The sequence below is a fragment of the Carettochelys insculpta genome, chromosome 15 (assembly GCF_033958435.1).
Source record: "Carettochelys insculpta isolate YL-2023 chromosome 15, ASM3395843v1, whole genome shotgun sequence".
Lineage (NCBI taxonomy): Eukaryota > Metazoa > Chordata > Testudines > Carettochelyidae > Carettochelys > Carettochelys insculpta.
The window spans coordinates 19,830,963-19,850,958 of NC_134151.1; the positions used below are offsets into that span (position 1 = coordinate 19,830,963).

The 19,996-nt window shown below is 44.6% G+C and overlaps 1 protein-coding gene across 1 annotated transcript in view; it reads left to right on the forward strand.

Annotated features, from left to right (window-relative positions):
* The window catches only part of LARS1 (leucyl-tRNA synthetase 1), a 57,403-nt gene that overhangs the window by 24,972 nt on the left and 12,435 nt on the right, over window positions 1-19,996 (forward strand). The window contains exons 11-27 of the mRNA XM_075009489.1: window positions 62-149; window positions 251-327; window positions 1,617-1,670; window positions 6,573-6,713; window positions 7,701-7,778; window positions 8,520-8,605; window positions 8,692-8,757; window positions 8,861-8,943; window positions 11,105-11,243; window positions 12,736-12,948; window positions 13,670-13,727; window positions 14,837-14,900; window positions 15,590-15,773; window positions 16,032-16,122; window positions 17,415-17,555; window positions 19,620-19,760; window positions 19,860-19,970. Of these exons, the coding sequence (XP_074865590.1) occupies window positions 62-149; window positions 251-327; window positions 1,617-1,670; window positions 6,573-6,713; window positions 7,701-7,778; window positions 8,520-8,605; window positions 8,692-8,757; window positions 8,861-8,943; window positions 11,105-11,243; window positions 12,736-12,948; window positions 13,670-13,727; window positions 14,837-14,900; window positions 15,590-15,773; window positions 16,032-16,122; window positions 17,415-17,555; window positions 19,620-19,760; window positions 19,860-19,970 (1,815 nt within the window). The remainder of the gene's footprint in view (window positions 1-61; window positions 150-250; window positions 328-1,616; window positions 1,671-6,572; window positions 6,714-7,700; window positions 7,779-8,519; window positions 8,606-8,691; window positions 8,758-8,860; window positions 8,944-11,104; window positions 11,244-12,735; window positions 12,949-13,669; window positions 13,728-14,836; window positions 14,901-15,589; window positions 15,774-16,031; window positions 16,123-17,414; window positions 17,556-19,619; window positions 19,761-19,859; window positions 19,971-19,996) is intronic.

Here is a 19,996-nt window from a genome sequence, read left to right on the forward strand (position 1 = left end):
GTTCACACTCAGCCACGCTAAGACGGGGTTCTTTGTTCTAATATTTCTCCTCCTTGTACAGGAGATTCTTGGAGCTGCACTCTCTGCCCCTTTAACTTCCTACAAAGTTATCTATGCTCTTCCCATGCTCACAATTAAGGAAGATAAAGGTAACATTACAACATTGTCTTCTTGCACAAGCCAGTTTATTATATCCTATGTTTCATAATGTATATTAATTGATTTTTGTTACCTGCTTCATTTTTGGAAGGCACGGGAGTAGTCACAAGTGTCCCATCTGATGCTCCTGATGACATTGCAGCCTTGAGAGATTTGAAGAAAAAACAGGTCAGCCTCTCATTCAGCTCTGTCATGCTCATAGTTCTTTATGCATGTTCAGAGTCACAAAAATAAGTTACATTAATAAATAAAATGGAGATGATATTTTTTTAAATTTATGAAACATCTATAAATAGCCTCTAAATTTATGTGCAGACTAAATTTACAGTGTTGCAGACTATAATTTGGAATCCACTCATAAACAATATTGTAGAATCTGTTTTTCAGCATCCATTTTCTTGCAGACTTTGGAAATAATTTTGTGCCAGAATCTCATCGCTTTTATTATTAAATAGTTGGGCTTGACAAGACTCTTGATGTGGAAATCAGTGACCAGGCTGGAGGGTGATTTCTCTGGTATCGTCGCTTGGCCATTGGTCACTAGGCTGAGACTACTGTGCTTCTTGCACATGAGCCATGTTGCAGCCATTTGATTTTTATGGTACCAAAAGTGTGCTGTTTGTTTCAAAAATGAGTGAGACTGATCCCTGCTCTGAAGAGCCAAAAGTCTAGGCATGCATGTTTTGTAAATAGTGTGGTACCTGAGCACCTAACAAATGGTAATGTAGTTATCCTCACAACACTCTTGTGTGGTACTGAAGTAGTATTCTCCCCATTTTATAACTGAGGAAATTGAGCCATGTAGGGATGAATGATTTGACTGAGACTGCCTGGAAGTTGATGGCAAAATTGGGGAATTGATCCCAGATTACTTAAGTCCCAAGTAGCGGTGGGCAAATAAGGTTGAGAACATATCGTGTAACATAAAACATAGTTCATTCAGAAGGACACTGTGAAAGTGAATAAGGAAAAGTTATTTACAAGAACTAGGGGTCACAATAAAATTAATAGGTAGCAGGTTTAAAACAAATATAAGCAAGTACTATTTCATGCTGTGCACTGTCAATCTGTGGAATTCCTTGTCAGAGGATGTTGTGAAGACCAGGACTTTAACAGGGTTCAAAAAAGAACTAGATAAATTTCTGGAGGACAGCTCCATCAATGGCTATTAGCCAGGATGGGCAGGAAAGATGTCTGCAGCCTCTGTCTGTCAGAAGCTGGAAATACGTGACAGGGGATGGATCACTTGATGATTACCTGTTTTATTCGTTTCCTCTGAGGCACTTGTCATTGACCACTGGGGGAAGATAGGATACTGCTCTAGATGAACATTTGGTTTGACTCACTATGGCCATTATGTTGACACTCTTTGTTTTTTCTTTAATGAAATTACACACTATGAAAAATCATAAGTTAAACCCCTGTTTTATGGAATATTTTTTAAACATCTTCTGTAGGCACTACGAGTGAAATATGGAATTAAAGATGAAATGGTCCTGCCTTTTGAACCGGTGAGTGTAGCCAAGTGTATGTCTCAAATATTCATGACTTTGTGGATCTTGAGCTTGCATATCTTTCAGAAACTTCAGGAGAACTTTCCATCATAGCTGTGAAACGTCAGTTGTTAGACTGTGGCCTTGAAGGAGCTAAGCTCCATTATGTTGAATTTTTTTACACAATACTATTTGTGTAGCAAGTGCTACTTTGAAGCTGCAGTTTAGAGATTGAGTCTGTTGTGGGTTAAAAATGTTTTGAGATAACCATCATTTAATAGAGTATATTATCTGTTCCATGCAATGTGCTTTAGCTTTGCTAATTCTGTTAGTGCTAATGGAATTATGGTGATTCAACCATGTATATTATTTTGAGTGTAGGTTACAGCTAAATACATTTCAGATTTTCTTCATTGCTCCTACTATCTTCTGTTAGCTGCTTACTGCTCCTTGTCTGTCTCATGCACAGGGGAAAACTGGGTTTATTGCTTGCAGATGTGCAGTGAGGGGTCACTCTGGGGAATGCCAGAAATTCCTCATGAGCTTAGTGGCATTGAATTGAATTTTTGTACAGTCCCACCATATGTGATTAGAGAAAGATTCTGGGAAGCAGCAGGCAACATGTAAAAGAGCAGGAATGCAAAGACTGCTTTAAGTCTGACAGCTGCTTTTCATAGGTGTTTTCTCTATATTATCACTTGCTGGCTGTGTCTACATGTGTCAGATCTTCCGGAAGAGAGCATCTACACACCAAGTGGCATCTGAAAGAGCTGTCTGGTCTTCCAGAAGATCACGTCCACACATGTGTGCACACTCTTCTGGAAGAACAGGGCAGGAAATGCCTCAGAGAGGGTCACCAGGCTGGAGAGCACTTCTGAGCCACTGGGCATGCAGCCTGTTAAAGGGACCCCCCCTCAATAGCCCCTCCCTGCACTAGCTGCTGAGGCCCGTTGTGCTGCTCCCAGCATAGCTCACCATCCTGCTGCTCTTGCAGTAGCCCGTGTGCTGGCCGTGGACCCCCAGGTCCTTCAGCAGCACAGGCTCGCCCGGACAAGGGTGCTGGGGAGCCTCCTGGCCGCCCTCCTCAGCCTGCTGCACAAACGCAGCATGAGCACTGGGTGCTCTGATTCACCCCTGGCCCTGCTGGGTCTCCGACAGCCCGTTCCCACATCTTGTCCCACGCCACCAGCAGCAACTGGTGGGACCGGGTGGTCATGACACAGTGGGACGACGAACGGTGGCAGCGGAACCTGCACATGGTGAAGGGTACATTCAGTGAGATCTGTGCCTGGCTGGCCCCCCTGCTTTGCCACCAGGATACAGGGATGCGACCAGCCCTCCCATTGGAGAAGCGCCTGGACATCACTATCTGGATAGCTACTGCTCCGTGGGGCAGCAGTTTGGGGTGAACAAGTCCATTGTCGGGGCTGTTGTACTGGAGGTAAGCCACGTGCTGGGCCCCGGCCTGGCTTGAGAAGCGGGGAGGGAGGGTGTTGGGCCAAGGGGACCCAGGGGACCTGGTGGGAGGAACACTCAGATGGGGGCAGGGGGCCCACCATGGGACCTCGATACCCCACCCATACACAAGTCTGCTTCTGCAGGGGCACCCTGCTGGGGGGGGCATAGAGAGGGAGGAGGGAAAGGGTGGCAGGGGACCCGCCCGGGGTATCCCTGGGCACACCCACAAGCGTGCATGCTCTCTGTCCCCTACAGGTCGTGAGGGCTATCAACGACATGCTTGTGTGGTGGCTCGTGTGTCTCAGGGACCTCGATGCAGCTGTGGTGGGCTTTATGGAACACGGCTTCTCCCAGTGCTTCGGGGCATTGGATGGCACCCACATCCCCATCAGGGCCCTGGCCTGCCACGCCAACCAATATGTCAACTGCCATGGGTACCATTCGATCATGCTCCAGGTGGTGGTGGATGCTTGGGGCAGGTTGACCGATGGCTACGTTGACTGGCCCGGCTGGGCACACGGTGCCCACATCTTTCAGAACTCCTCACTGTGCCACTGGATGGAGGTGGGCACATACATTGCCCAACGGGACCTCGTCATTAGCTATGTCGCCATCCCATTATGCCTGGTAGCTGATGCGGCGTACCCCCTGCAGCCATGGCTACAGCGCCACTACACAGGGCAGCTGACCCCATCACAGGAGCTCTTTGACGCCTGACTCAGACGTGTCTGCAACACAGTGGAATGTGCCTTCAGGTGCCTAAAGGCACAGTTCAGAGGCCTCTTCACATGCCTTGCTGTGGAAGTGGAGAATTTCTCAAAGCTCGCGGCCACCTGCTGCACTCACCACAATCTCATTGAGGCGTGTGAGTGGACACAGCACCAGGGCGGGCTGGTTCCACCGCCACAGGAGTATGTGCAGCCACCTTTGGCCTCTAGCTGGCAGCTCCACTGGCACAGGGTCCTCATCCGAGAGGCTCTCAGGGAGGTCTTTACCCATGGAAACCCCTGAGCCAGGCCCCCAACACAGGTCCCCCTCCACCTCACAATGACCAGGGATGCCAAACAAAACTGTGTTGTAAATATCTAACTCAAGTAACGTGTATATATAAACAATATAAAAGTACTTCAACATAATGCAAGGGAGTGGGGTCAACTATCTACAAGGGTGGGGCGTCTGGGCAGCAGAGGCATGATAACTGAGTATGGAAGGGGAGGGGAGGGCCCCATACTTGAGGGGGATGGGGTGGAGGGCTGTGAACCCTGGCACCCACGGCTGCCTCTCCAGCTCTGGGTGCATGAACCCTGTTGGGGTGGGGAGCACGGAGAGGTGGTGATGAGCAGCCAGTGGCATGTCCTCAGTGTGGGGGGATGGTTCCTAGGGCAGGGGACCCACCACAGGGCCTACCGTGGCCAGCAGAGAGGCCCCCAGGTCTCGAAGGGCTACTGTGGGAAGACCCCAGGGAAGGAGTGCAGCGAGGGCCTTGGGGCAGGGGTGGCTCGGGCCTTGGGGAGTCGGGGGGATAGGGGAATGGCAGGGGGGCAGTGAAGAGTGCCACAAAGGCCCTGCACACCTGGAGGAGCATCCCTTCCACCTCCCCACCTGTGTCCTGGAGCCTCTTCGCCACATCATTTTGGTGCCGGAGGGTGGCTGTATATGCTGCTGCCTCCTCCGCCAGCGGACCCTTTACATCTCCTGGGCTGTGGCTGTGCACGTGGGTCGTGCCCTGCCTGGGGGACTGCCAGCACCTCTGGTCTGTACACTGCCAGCTGGCCCCAGGCTGCTCCGGTGCCTCTCCTGTCCCCGGGTTGGAGCTGTTATAAGACAAGGGGGTGGGGGGGAGATGGGGGGATTAGGGCTCCAGCCAAGCCCCTTGTGGCAGTCCCCTGGCCCCCGGGCACCTCCCCCTGGGCCGGAGCCAGGAGGCCCTTATACCGCAGGCCCTGGCACAGTGGCCTGGGCAACCCCTCCCCTTAGGGATGCTGCCACCTGTGAAGGGCCCTGCCCAGGAATGGGTCACTGGGTGAGAGGGGTGCAGTTGGGCACAGGTAGGCTGGGCATGGCTGTGCACCCTGGGTTCCCCCCTGCTCGGACCTGTGTGTGCAGGGGCTCCCAGGTTGTGTATGTGCAGGGTACACTGCAGCTTGCCTGTGGCCCCAGGGTGCACTCTAGTGTGGGGCATCAGGAGTGGTGGCGGTGGGGTGCCCCCACTGGGGAATGCCCTGTGCTGCGTGCTTACCTGGCGTGACCTCGTATATGTCCGGGGATGTCCAGCTGGACATGACCCAGGTGCTCGGCCCTGAGGCCAGGGCTATCACCAGGGCTCCCTTGGGGTGGAGTTGTCTGAGGGTCCCTGGGGCTGGCTGGTGGTCTCGCCCTCCTCCTCGGCCTCTTCGGAAAAGCTGCTGTCCTCCCACTTCCATGCGGCAGGGGGGTCTGTGGCTGCCATGTCCACAAAGTGGCATGTTGGCGAGGTGTCATCACCCTCCAGGATATCCTGCAGCTCCCTGTAAGAGGAACACCTGGCTGAGCCGGCCCATGAGTGACGTCTGCTGTCCCTGGCCTGTGCATATCCCTAGCACAGTTCCTTGATCTTGCACCGGACCTGGTCTGCGGTCTGTGCAGGATGGCCACGGGCGGCCAGGGCTGTGGCCAGTTGGGTGCAGGTGGAGGCGTTTCACCGGTGCCCTGACATGTCCCTCAGGACATCTTCCTCACACCAGAGTGCGAAGAGGTCTCGCAGCTGTGGCTCTGTCAAGGCAGGGGCTCTCTTCTTACGGGGCCCTTCCCCCTCCAGGCTGCCCTGGGGGACACCGGGGGGCTGGTTGCTGGCCGTTGAGTCTGGGGTCACGGTAGGCTGGGTGTTGCAGTCCAGCATGTGCTGCCAGCCTCACAGCCCCTGCTTCCTTCTCCTTTCTAGGTCCTTGCAGCATTAATTGCCACTGGAAGCGGGCACCATAGCGCCTCCAGGAGCTTGCTAGATTGTCTCCTGGCTCTGGCAGGGAGCTGCCATGGTGGACCGCTTCTTCTGGAAGAAGAGTTATGAGAGTTCACGTGTGCTTTCTTCTGGAAGAATCTTCTGGAAGAAAGTGTTATTCCCCTAACAAAAGCAGTGTTAGGGATCTGGAAGAAGTGGTGGTTTCTTCCGGAAGAGCACCTTACATGTGTGGATGCTCCCTAGATCTTCTGGAAGAAGTCTGTGCAAATCTTACAAGTATAAGGCTCATGAATTTTCACATAATTTTTAGATATTTGCCTTTCTTCCTCCCCTCCAAATCTCTGGTTTCAGTTCCCATGTTGGTTGCTGGATTTTGAGCATGGAAGAAAAATGCACTTAGCTCCGCATTTTCTTCAGTGTACAATTTCCACTGAAGGCTGCGAAATTCAAGAGAATTCACTGCAAGACTTGTATTGCATTCACACAATTTGAAACAAATCCTGACAATACCTTGCTACTCCCAGGTGCCCATCATTGAAATCCCAGGCTACGGCAGCCTTTCTGCTCCATTGGTCTGTGACCAGTTGAAAATCCAGAGCCAGAATGACAAAGAGAAACTTACAGAGGCTAAAGAGAGAGTGTACCTGAAAGGATTTTATGAGGGGGTAAGTATCTAGGTTTTCCTAAGTGTACTGTAACAGTTTTTATACTGAAGTTAAGAAGTCTTTGTAAGAGGGCAGATGGATTAATAAATCCTGTGACGGTACAGGTTGAACGTCTAGTCTGGTGCTCTCTGGTCCATCATGATTTTAGTTAGTTGGATGTCCACTATTATGAGTGTGGCCAAGTTTCCTGCAGTCCCATAAAGTTTATGGCCACCAGTCCTGCCTCTCAGTGTTCTGGGCTGTTATTTAGCTCTAATTTACGCCTAAACATCTTGTAAGAGCCCAGTAAGCAGTGGAAGTGTTGTTAACACTGCTATACAATATTGACCTCTCATAGTTCAGGAAATTCTCTAGCTGAGTAGCAGTCAGGTCCCGAGGGTTCTGAACTAGAGTGGTTAAACCTGTATATGGATATTTTAGGTGAGGGGAGTTGGGTTCATTGGGGTCTTTTCATGGCCCACATTTTAAGACGCTTCCCATTCAGTGAGCCTGTGTATGTGCTGAAGGGATACTGTAGAATGACAGCTGGGAGGTTGGAGATGCCTTATCTCAAGATAAGGCCCTCAGGATGGCTACTGGATGCACCTTTCGCAGGAAACAGACCAAATCATTCCAAATGCTGACTTGAGGAGGCTGATAGAAAATGACAGAAGGGTGGTTCTTTCCCATTTCAGGTTCAGTGGGTTCTGTTACAATGCCTTAAGCATGGATCCATCTAAACTATTCGGAATTCAAAGATCAGTTTCTTTTGTGCTGATGGTGTTCATGTCCAGCAAGGCCTCTGAATGTGAATAAGTAAAATGTATAAGTATATGTGTGGGAGTTAAAGGACATCTTTTTTTTTTAAGGTGAATTTTTAGCATCTCATTTTTAAGGTACATCACAATTCCAGTTTTTATTTTCTCTCGTAGCTCAGAGCTCGTAGTTTTTGCTTAAAACTTAGTATTTTTTAAAAACCTAACTTCTGCAATGGTCTCTCCATTACAGGTAATGTTGGTGGATGAGTACAAGGGGCAGAAAGTCCAGAATGTCAAGAAGCTTATACAGAAGAAGATGGTGGGCAATGTATGTGATAGTTTATATGCTGTTTTCCAGAATAATCCTCTGTCTTTCCCATAGCAGGACAGTTAAAAGTATATTGGTATGTTTCCATAGAAGCATTGTCGTAGATGCTTTTTGGACAGAGCAGTAACAATAGAATATAAAGTGATGCCAAAACAAAACATCTTATTCTTAGATAAAGAGAAGTTTGTTGTGTTTGATGGACCAAGTAGAAAAAAGATATGTCTTGTGCCTTAGTCACTGCCCACAGAATCATGGAGATAATATGGGAAAGGCTTCAGTTATTTAGTCTATTTCTCTTTTCTAGTGCAGGATCATTCCTTTCAGTTTGTAGTGTGGTGCTCTTATCTTATTTCTGTGATGCAAGGTACGGATGCAGAGTTAAACCTAATCACTCACTTCTTTCCCAGTCCCCATTTTTGTCTAGCTCTTGAGGATTTTGTGACGTTAGTTTTAAACATGAAGATTTTGTTCTTCTGTAGCAACTTTTAAATGAGTCTCTCTCACTTTGCAGCCTTATATAAAATAAGCTTCCATGTCCTCTTTGATACAGTTTTTAATGTTTTATAGTTTCAAATATCAAATCAGGAGGAGGTTGAGGCATGTCCAAGGCATCACAGTAAATTGCTGTCTGAATTGGCATTATTAATTAGGGATTTATTATTGCTAAACTGTTTTGATATAATACCTCTGTACTATAACTCCTTTAAAGGTATAAACTGTACCTCTTCTGTTTTATCTCAGGGTGAAGCAATGATTTATATGGAACCTGAAAAACAAGTTATCTCGAGGTCCATGGATGAGTGCGTGGTGGCTCTTTGTGACCAGTGGTGAGTGAAGTGAAATCACGTAACTCGTCCCTCTGCTGAGCCCTTGTGTGAACTTCTTGATTTTAATTATTTTGCTTCACCTTAAGGTACCTAGACTATGGCGAAGTAAACTGGAAGAAGCAGGCATCTGACTGCTTGAAGAATCTAGAGACGTAAGTAATGGGAAGGAGAATGGATAAAGTAGGACGGGACATGGTGTGTGCTAACAACGTAACCCTGAGAGACCAAGGATTAATAATAATCTTTTCCATATAGGTTTTGTGACGAGACCAGAAGGAATTTTGAGGCTACTCTGGGCTGGCTGCAGGAGCATGCCTGTTCAAGAACATATGGCTTAGGTAGGCAAAACATATAGCTTTTTCTCATGTGCTGTTTGAGGAGAGTAACCTCATCCATTCATGCTTTTTCTGGTGAGGGTCACAGCAGTAGCATGGAGGTTAGGGAGGACCAGACCTCCCTTTCTCCTGCAACAGGCCCTAGCTCCTCCTTGGGAATCCTTATTGTTCCCATGCCAGTCACGAGATATAATCCCTGTAGCATGTCCTAGGTTGGTTTCGGGGCCTACTCCCAGTGAGACATACCTGGTAGAATTTCAAAGGAAACTTCTTAGAGGGCATCCTTACCAGGTGTCCAAAGTACCTCAACTGGTCTTCTCAATCCAGAAGAGTAGCGGCTTTCCTCCAAGGTGCTTGCAAATAGTTGATCCCCTCAGAGTAAGCCTGATCATGCTGCAGAAAAACTTCATTTCTACTACTTGTACCCACGATCTTGTCCTTTCAGTCATTAACCAAAGTTCATGACCATAGGTGTGGATGGGTATGTAGGCCAACCTACAGACCCAGAGCTTTGTCCAAGAACTCAGCTCCTGCTTCACCAGCACAGATTGGTACAGTGTCTGCATCACTGCCAGTGCTGAACCAATCCTGTGATCAAGTTCATGGTCTCACTTTCCATCACTTCTGAATGAGACCCTTAAGTACTTGAACTTTTCCACTAAGGGCAGCTACTCCACTCTCACCTGGAGAGGACAGTCTACTTTCTTCCAGGAGAGGACCATATCTGCCACCAACCCGCCCCCCCCCCCCAATTACCGTTAAATATTGTATTAGATGTAAAATGTCTAGACAAACTGGTCATTTTAAATCTAATACACTGTCTAATTGAGTGTGTGTGTCAGAGGGGGTGGAATATTAAGTAAATAGAATAGAATTAACTCATGAGAATTTGACCTAGGACATCAAGGCTACGTCTACACGTGCAGCCAACATCGAAATAGCTTATTTCGATGTTGCGACATCGAAATAGTCTATTTCGATGAATAACGTCTACACGTCCTCCAGGGCCAGCAACGTCGATGTTCAACTTCGACGTTGCTCAGCCCAACATCGAAATAGGCGCAGCGAGGGAACGTCTACACATCAAAGTAGCACACATCGAAATAGGGATGCCAGGCACAGCTGCAGACAGGGTCACAGGGCGGACTCAACAGCCAGCCGCTCCCTTAAAGGGCCCCTCCCAGACACAGTTGCACTAAACAACACAAGATCCACAGAGCTGACAACTGGTTGCAGACCCTGTGCCTGCAGCATAGATCCCCAGCTGCCGCAGAAGCAGCCAGAAGCCCTGGGCTAAGGGCTGCTGCCCACGGTGACCATAGAGCCCCGCAGGGGCTGGAGAGAGAGCATCTCTCAAGCCCCCAGCTGATGGCCGCCATGGAGGACCCAGCAATTTCGACGTTGCGGGACGCGGATCGTCTACACGGTCCCTACTTCGACGTTGAACGTCGAAGTAGGGCGCTATTCCTATCTCCTCATGAGGTTAGCGACTTCGACGTCTCGCCGCCTAACGTCGAAGTTAACTTCGAAATAGCGCCCGATGCGTGTAGACGCGACGGGCGCTATTTCGAAGTTGGTGCTGCTACTTCGAAGTAGTGTGCACGTGTAGACGCAGCTCAAAAATGATACCTTTCTTGTGACTTCAATTGCTAAGGAGCTGTTTTATTGTTTTTATGGAAAGAAAGCAATAAAGCACCCCCATCTCCATGCACGACCTGTTTGCTCAAAGATGGCATGGAAGGAACCAGTACCATTACCTGCAGCATCCGGGGGTTTTCTTCTCAGGTCTCTCATCCAGAACCAACTTGTCTTTATTCATGGAACAGGCAAAGCAAACGATAAAAGGAACATGTGCTTCAATTTAAATATTAGAAGCTGGCTGGCTGTTGCTTTGAAAAGCTAAGAACGGTCCCCTGAAAGGATTTCCTCTGTCTGCCGAGATTATCAGTAGCAAAAAACTGCAGCTGCAACTGCTGCATTTTCCTGAGTGAGATTCTCAGAAGTGCTGAAGTGACTTAAGAGCACAAGTCCAACTGAAAGCTGGTAGGATTTTTTGCTACTGATCACTAGGGCACTTTTGAAAATCATATCATAAGTTGTAAACCCTGCAAATACAAATTCTGACCTGTGTCTGGTTCTGAGCATCCTTTTTTGGGCCTTGTAGGTACTCGTTTGCCTTGGGATGAACAGTGGCTGATAGAATCTCTCTCTGATTCCACTGTTTACATGGCCTTTTACACAGTTGCTCATTTTCTGCAAGGAGGTAATTTGTGTGGACAAGGAGACTCTCCACTGGGCATCAGGTGAGTGGGACAGCTTGGTAGAGATGGGTGTATTTCTATATATATTTCTGCTCTGACTCCCTCCAAAGGCTCAACATGTAGACTGACTCTTCAGATCTGTGCTTAGACCATTACATGTAAATAGAAGCGTAGATAAAGGCAGAGCCCCAGTTTCGCAAAGTTTTTAGACTGGTAGTGTTGGAGAAATGGGGAAGGACAGAAGTGAGTTCCACCAAGGCCTGCTAAAGGAGGTCTGTATGCAAAGTAGCCTTTTTTTTTTTTTTTTTTTGGTGAGCACTTTCTGCTTTCAAATAGAAACTGATATTTTGGAAACTGACTGATTACACTGTGGCTCTTTCAAGTACTTCTGTGTTACTTGCCAAAAATATGCTCTGTAACCTCTTACAACCTCAGCAAAGTGCAACTTGTCCTCTTCAATATGGCTGTTTCTGGGTCTTGAGTGAACAGGGACACAGGTCTTGGTCTTGATCACAAGTGAAGTCACACTAGTGATGGCAGTCGTCTTGGCAGCTTGGATTTTTACTATGCTGCATTAGCCAGTATTTATTTGGAAGGCTTCTAGATTTTATTTTCCTTCTCACTTGAATCTGAAGGGTGTTTGATATACCAAGGGTTGGTTTCACTTTTGGGGTCTGGCTCATTTGGTAAGGGTTCTGTGAAAAGAAACTGCTCAGATTCTGGCTCTGGGTTTTCAGAATAGTAATTGGGACACAAAGGATGCCCGGAGAGGTTAGGGAAGAAGAGACAGAATCAAGTTTCCAGGTCATTAAAGTGTTTGTATCCCTCTCACTTTGCAGGAGTTGAAGGGCACTGGGAGGTAGGGAGGGGCATGGCTGAGACAGGACATCCTGAGTTCTGAGCCTTGATCTGACACCAGTAGTCCTCTGTGACCATAGGCAAGGCATCTCTGAGTACATCTGCACTGCAAGAAAACCCCCACAGCAGTGAGTCTCAGAGCCTGAGTTAGATGACCATCTGTGCACCAGGTTTCAGAGATCAAGTTCCAGCCTCTGGGAATGTCTACACTGGTCTTTTGAGTCCTGTAGCCTGAGACCAAGTCAGCTGATTTGGACTCTGACACTTGCTGCTACAGGGTGTGAGTATTTTTAATGTAGCTGTACCCTCTGAGTCTCATTTTTGTCACTTTAAAATGGGCATAAGTAATTAGCTCATTGGGGCTGTTGTGAGAATTAGTTACTGCTTGTAATCACTTTGAATTAGTAAAGTGCCAAGTTTTTAAATTCAAGGGAGGTAGGTCTCATATTCTGGTTTTTTAAAAATTAAAATAAACATCCTGATTTTCAGAGATGAAAAAAGTACCCAGAAAGTTACTTGATACTCAAGTACCCCCAAGTGAAAGCAGCTGCACTTTCACTCAAGTAACTCTTCGGGTACTTTTTCTACCTCTGCTGATTTTTAAAGATAAAAATAAAAGTGTATGTGTTCTTTGGTAGTCTTAATACTTTATTAATTTGTCACTGTTCCTGTGCAGAGCACATCAGATGTCCAAAGAAGTCTGGGATTACATCTTCTTCAAGACTGCTCCATTTCCCAAGACACAGATTCCAAAGGAAAAGTTAGACAAGCTCAAGGAGGAATTTGAATTTTGGTACCCTGTGGATCTAAGAGTCTCTGGCAAAGATCTTGTCCCAAACCATCTATCATATTACCTGTATAACCATGTAGCCATGTGGCCAGATCAAAGGTAAGTTTGAAAATTATGTCAAGCGAGCATGGAAATGGGGCTAGAGTGTTCATAGTTTTGGCACCTTAGTCAATGGCTTTTGTCAGGTTGATCTGTATCTGGGACTTGGCTGATAGTATGTGCTTTTGTTAGTGGGCATAGTTACAAGTATGTGTGCAAATCATCAAAGTCACTGGCTCTCATGCTGTGATATGTGAGCTTAGGTCCCCTTCATTGGCTTCTAAACAATTCTTTAAGAAAGTGATATGTGAACCAATAAAGTTTAGGACCTACTGATCAAGATTAAAGCAAGAATGGGGCAAATTTCCTTTCCCAAGCATTCTTACAACTCATATGCTTCCATTGTCAGCAGGGTGGGTGAAACAACTGGCTTTATCCATTGCTATTGTCCCTAATTATCACTGGTACTAAATTAAATTAAAAATGTAATTGGAGAGGAGAAGGTGATCGTAAGCAGAGTGCCATTTTTTTAAAAAGTTCTGTAGTGCATTTTTTGGATTGTAGCAGCAATAAGGATTAGCAACCCTACGGTAGCTCTTTGAAGATAAAATGATAACATTAATCCTAAAGATACCCGAGTAGATGCCTTTTTTGAAGGTTTCACTAAAAAAACCATGTGCCTTCCAAAAAGAGATTACTAGACTCTTGTTCTTTTTCAAAGAAAAAAGTAATCATTTTTTAAAACAGAAGTGTACTCTGTATTTTGTGTCTTCAACTGCAGAGACAAATGGCCTGTAGCTGTGAGAGCAAATGGACATCTCCTCCTGAATTCTGAGAAGGTACAGTTGTTTTTCATCTGTGATATTCTTGTGATTTTTAGGATGGCTAGAAGCTCCTGGGCCTGCTTCAAAAAGTCTACCAGAAGATTAAGGAGAGCAGTATTTAGCATGCTGATTACCTCCTTCCATTAAATGCCTTAATTACCCATCTTCCAAAGCAGGAGCCTACCTGCCTTCCATTTCATCTGTCTAGGTTTTCTACCTTAGTGTCTGACCACTTAGTGGTCCTCCATAGATCATCTGTTTACCTCATCTGCTAATGTTTTGTAAGCATACCTGAGAGATCTGCTTACGTCTCCTTTATGGGCATGTTCCTGATGTCGGAATCTTAATTATAGTACCACAAAGTACTATATTTTGAAGTCGGGGGGAAAGGAGGAAGTTCATACAGATGAAATTTGTTTTACACAGTGTAGTTAGTACAAATGAATTAAATGTGCGTTAGCCTAAGGGCTTGACTGTCAGACACACCAATGTGACATAGGTTGTGTCTACAGTTCTGTCAGGATTGTGACTGCAGCATGTGTAGAAATACTCGAGCTAACTTTGGAATAATAATAGTAATACAGGCTGTATCAAGCACTGTCTGTCTCCAGCCAGGTCCTGAGGTATGTATTTGGGAGGCTAGCCTGTGCTGCTGCCCTGGGTTCACTGCTGCTGTTAGAGCTAGCTAGATTCAAGATAGCTCATTGTGTCTGCATGTGCTTCAGGCACATCTGTTTGTATTGTAGATTGAGGCTGTGTTTACACTACAGAGCCTGTGCTTGCATAGCCCCCATATGTAGATACAGCATATGCTGTCAGGGGGAGGAGTCCCACCAGTGTGGAGACACCCTTTCTACAAACAGTGTTTGCTATGTTGACAGAAGCCCTTTTTGGAAGACAAGAGACTGAACTGAGGCAGACTTTGGGCCTTTTGCATGGTAATGTAGAGAGCTAAGTCCCAAGCAAGCCACAGCAATCTCTCTTGTTAGCAATGATGCATGGACTTGCACCATCATAGTCTATTAGGCAGGGAACAGTTGTTTTATTTGTGTCATTCCCCTTCTATTTATCAGACTGAACAGCCTGAACATGTCAGAATTTCTTTCGTTTGTCTTCTCTTTCAGATGTCTAAATCTACAGGCAACTTCCTCACTCTGAGCCAAGCTGTTGACAAGTTTTCTGCAGATGGTAAGCACGTGCAAACTTGCATTTGTTTCAGTGATGCTAAGTTCTCAAGCATGTTGTGCCCTCTGCCAAGGAGTGATGAACTCATTTCAGCTTTGATATTTGAATTGTAAAACAGACAATGATTGTTGGCTGTTCTTTTCTGTAAGTAATCACCAAGATCCTGCATCTGTATGACTGCAGAGTACATGTTAATCCTGGCATCAGATGATGAACTGTGTGTCAGGAGGAAGGATCCTGTTTCATCAAATGCAGGGTTCTTTGGCCCCTCTTTTTGGCAATTCCATGTCCCCTTCTGAGGTCCAGAGCCTAAACAGCGATGGAGGAAAGTGCATAATTTTGCTGCTGTACTAGACTCTCATTCTTTTGTCCCCTCCCAAACCCCTCTCATTTTGGACATGGCCAAAACCAAGACCATTCTTGCCTCTTGGAGACACAATGGTTTTTGTCCCTTTCCCTCCTGTCACTAGGTGGTACACCGCCCTCCTGACACCAATCCACTGAATCCCTTTTGGGGCACCGCTTTCGCTTACACTGACTGCATGCAGCTTAACTGACTGAGTACTTGTTCTTCTAGTTTAGTGTTCTGTCTGCATTTTGATGGCCCTTCGCATGACCTGTTGGGATTCACATTTGATCTCCCTACATGCAGCTGCAGATATACTAGTTAATCCTGTCTCTCATTCCTGTAGGCATGCGTCTGGCACTGGCCGATGCTGGCGACACAGTTGAGGATGCCAACTTCGTGGAAGCCATGGCAGATGCTGGTATTCTCCGACTCTATACCTGGGTGGAGTGGGTGAAGGAAATGATTGCAAACAGGGACAGTTTAAGAAGTGGGCCTGCCAGTACCTTCAATGACAGAGTCTTTGCCAGGTACCTCTCAGAACAGAGACTTGTGTAGTTTATAGCTTTCTCATGTGACTAATTTGCACATTTTTTTATGAAGGTATTTCTGCCAAATAATGAATCCTTTTTTTGAAAGAATTGTTTGGTTATCTTTCAGACTAGTATGTTTCTGTTGGATCAATATCATTTATAATATTTCTTTACCATTATGTTTAATTATTACTGTGATTATTATTTGAGTAGGACTCTGTGATGCTAATGTCTTCTCTTCCCTTTTCTTCCTAGTGAAATGAATGCAGGCATAATAACAACTGATCAAAATTATGAGAAGATGATGTTCAAGGAAGCTCTGAAAACTGGCTTCTTTGAATTTCAGGTAGGAGGTGACTCTTTCGGGGGGGCAAGAAATCAGATCCTTATATTTTTTACTTCCTGTGGATTTTTCTTTTGATTCTGATGTCTCTGTTTGCTATTTCATTATACACTTGAATCAGGCTCTGTATTGTACTAAGAAGCAGAAATAGCTAAATTGATTAAGGATCTGAGGTCATGGTGGTCTTATCCAGGAAAGCTCATTACCTAATACAGTAAACTCTTGCATATCTGGCATTCTGCTATCCGGAACTCTCAAACAACTGGCATTTTAACAATAAGTAAACTTCAATTATGTTGCCATAAGTACAGTATAGTGAAAGTAAATACAAAAAAATACAGTTGAAGTTTTCAGTGTACAATACTGCTGTTGGTAAATAAAGTTCTCTGCATACTTTTTTATTTCTTAATATTGAATCTTATTTTTCTTTAGTGTTATGCATTTCTAGGTATACCTCTCTCTTATCCAGAATATTTGAACATCTGGCAACCTCCCAGTCCCGGGGCTCCCAGATATAAAAGAGTTTACTGTAAATAAAATTGTTAGTCTTTAAGGTGATACAGGACTGCCTTTTCTTTTCTGTTTTTTTTTTTTTGTGAAGCTACATAATAACACTGTTACCCCTCTCAGAAAGCAGCTATGATTTTGCAAATAAGAGCCTCTGATCTTAGTGGAGCAAAATGCAGTAGAAAAGGGCAAATTATTAAAAAGAGTTTTTTTTCCCTTCCCTCAGCTTGTTTTAAATAAGAATAATATGTGAGATATACAGAAAATACATCAACAGAACTGTTTGGAAATGGAATGGTTTTCAATATATTTCATAAGATATATGCATTTCTCTTAAGTTTCTGCAAAACCCTCTGATTTCACTTAATAATAAACAGAGAATACTTTACAGGATTTATTTGCGTTTCAGGAATATGATTAGGCAGGCTGAACAGCGTGTAGAATGCTTGATCATATTGAGTGCTTTTTTTCTTTTTATTTAATGGTACCTTTTATATAGGCAATCCAGAAAGATAGCACCTAATATACAATTACAGTTATCCTTGACTTTTATGTCCGTGTCTATAAATGCCTTTTGAAAGAGCCATAATAATGTAAAACCATAATGCCCTATTGGCAGAAGCTTGTACTCTTCCATTTCCATCTGTTTAAGAAAATAGAGTCCTTTTAATAATCCATTATAGGATTCTAAGTAGTGTACATTTTAAAGCAAAGAAATTGGCCTTTTAAGAAGTATTTCTTAGGTGACTGGAATTTTGAATAGTGACTGTGTTTGGCTGTGTTTTTAGGCGGCAAAAGATAAGTACCGAGAATTAACAATAGAAGGAATGCACAAGGATTTGGTTTTCCAGTTCATTGAAGCTCAGACTTTGCTGCTGGCTCCAATCTGCCCTCATCTATGTGAACATGTGTGGACACTCTTGGGAAAGGTACTAGTATGTATAACTCAAGAATGCTTCTCTGAGACTCTGCTTTTGGCTCAGGTTAATCATAGTAACCAGACATGCTTAGATGGCATTTTTTTAAAGAAAAGTCAGCGCAAAATCTAGGGCAAGAGAAAAATTAATATGCATCATGAATCACTTAACTTTGACAGCATCATCGATCTATTTGAATTGAAGGTACTGCCCCAGTTTCAGTTGTTCGTATTTAAATTTTAGGTGAAGTGTAGATTTGTGTTGCTTTTGTTATGCGCTTAATATCTGAGAAATTTGATGTTGGAGAATTCAGGCTGTAGCATGATCTATAGATTATAAGAATTTCCAGTTATCACTTTGAGGTTTGACAGGTTCTTGTCCTGTGATCAATACCAGTATTAAAATTATTATATAGTTGGAAATCCTGATATGCACTTTTGCAATAGTCACTCTATAGAATCTTGTCTGTATTTACAAAGAGTTTATTAATATATTTATCGCAGTCACAAACACTAACTCAGAAAGGCCTTTACTACACATGCCACTTTCTCCCAAAAATTTTCAGGAAGAAGGGGCCTCTGGAAGGAGGACTTCCCCCGGGGGCTGTGCTTATTATTATTATTATTATTATTAACCTTATTAATTAACATCTGTGAATACTAAGTGAAATAGAAGGTTAAGAATAAGATAGAAAATACCTAATTTCCTCTACATAAATCCATGGTATGCCCACACTTTGAATACAGTGTGAACATGGGGTCACCTCATCTCAAAAAAGATATCTTGGCTTTGGAAAATGTTCAGAAAAGGGCAACAGAAATTATTAGGGTTTGAAATTGCTGCCATTGAGGACAGATTAAAAAGACTGACACTCTTCAGTTTAGGGCAGAGGAGAAAAGTGGGTCACTCCCCGGGGGCTGCGCTTCTGCACATTGTTTTGGAGTCCGGAAGACTGTCTTCTGGACTCCGAATCATGTGACCTTATGCTAATGAGGCACAAAGAATTTGCATCTGTGTCTCATTAGCATATTTTGGGCTGTGTATTAGCATGCCACTTTTGGAGAAAGTGGCATGTGTAGAAATGGCCAAAGAGAGAGAGAATACAGAAAGTACATCGGAGCATCCATACTTACACCCATTCCTTGCAGAACAACTGGAAATGTGAAACATTAGTTTCCTCTTCTTTACCCATGGCCATTGTTTTTACCTCCCAAGAGCTATATACGCTCTCCAAAAGCTGGTGTTAGCTTGTGTTTCTGTGATTGGCTGATGTCATTATGTATAAAATCCCTCTCACACTCTACTTCCAATTCCCCTAAACTTAGGGGTTGCTTTTGGACTCGTTATTTATGCCAGAGTTCATAGAAATTGGCTTTAAGACACTGCAGAAGCCTGTATGTTCCTTGCATTACTGCTGAATATAAAAAAAATAAGGTAGCTGAATGGGCTAAAAGTGTGTGTGTGTCTTTAGTAAAATGCGGTATTTGTTAAAATTCTCACATCAATATTAATTTTATAATTGGTAGCCTGTAGATGGAGTCTTTATCCAAAGTTTGCTGACCTCAATAGAAGGACTTGTATTGACTGCAGTGGCACTTTGAGACTTGTGCTCAATACCTTGATGTCTTCCATATATAGTTGAAGGAATTGTGTGACCAAGAGTGTGACAGTGTGAAGTTTGTATGTATGACAGTGTTTGCAAGGATGTTGTGCTAATATACATAATCTTAATTTAGTCATTTTGTATGCCTGAGTGCTATGAGGGGACCTAAAATTAATGAAGTTCATTCACTTAGTCATACTGCCAATATCAGCACTTGTGTAGGTAATTTAACAATTATAGAAGTAAATTACAAGTTTGCAGATGAGTGTTAATAAACTTTCACAGATGCATGCTAATTAGAAGTATATTTCTCTACGTCACAGATGAATTATATAGGGTTAATGAGTTGGTAGTTTTTAAACGCTTCACGTTTCTCCTTTCTGTTCCATTACCAATTAAAATACAATAGAGAGAGAAGCCAACAGAATTTCTTGTCCATTAATCCCAGTGTCTGTCATTTTCATTGTTGACAGCCTGACTCCATCATGAAAGCTTCATGGCCAGTAGTAGGCCCAGTGGATGAAGTATTGGTTCGATCTTCTCATTACCTCATGGAGGCAGCCCATGATCTCCGACTGCGTCTCAAGAGCCACATGACACCTGCTAAAGGAAAGGTAAATATACAAAGTCACTTCTCCAAAAGTGTTTGTGCAAAGTTAGTAGATTCAGGGATTCTTATGAGATGATGGATGTTTCCCCTCTTCTTTCTTTAGAAGGGTAGTAAGGAGCTGCCCCAGAAGCCATCCCATTGCACCATCTATGTGGCAAAGAACTACCCACTTTGGCAATACACCACCCTGTCAGTTCTGCGCAAACACTATCAGGTGATATTCTTTTGTTGACACTTGTT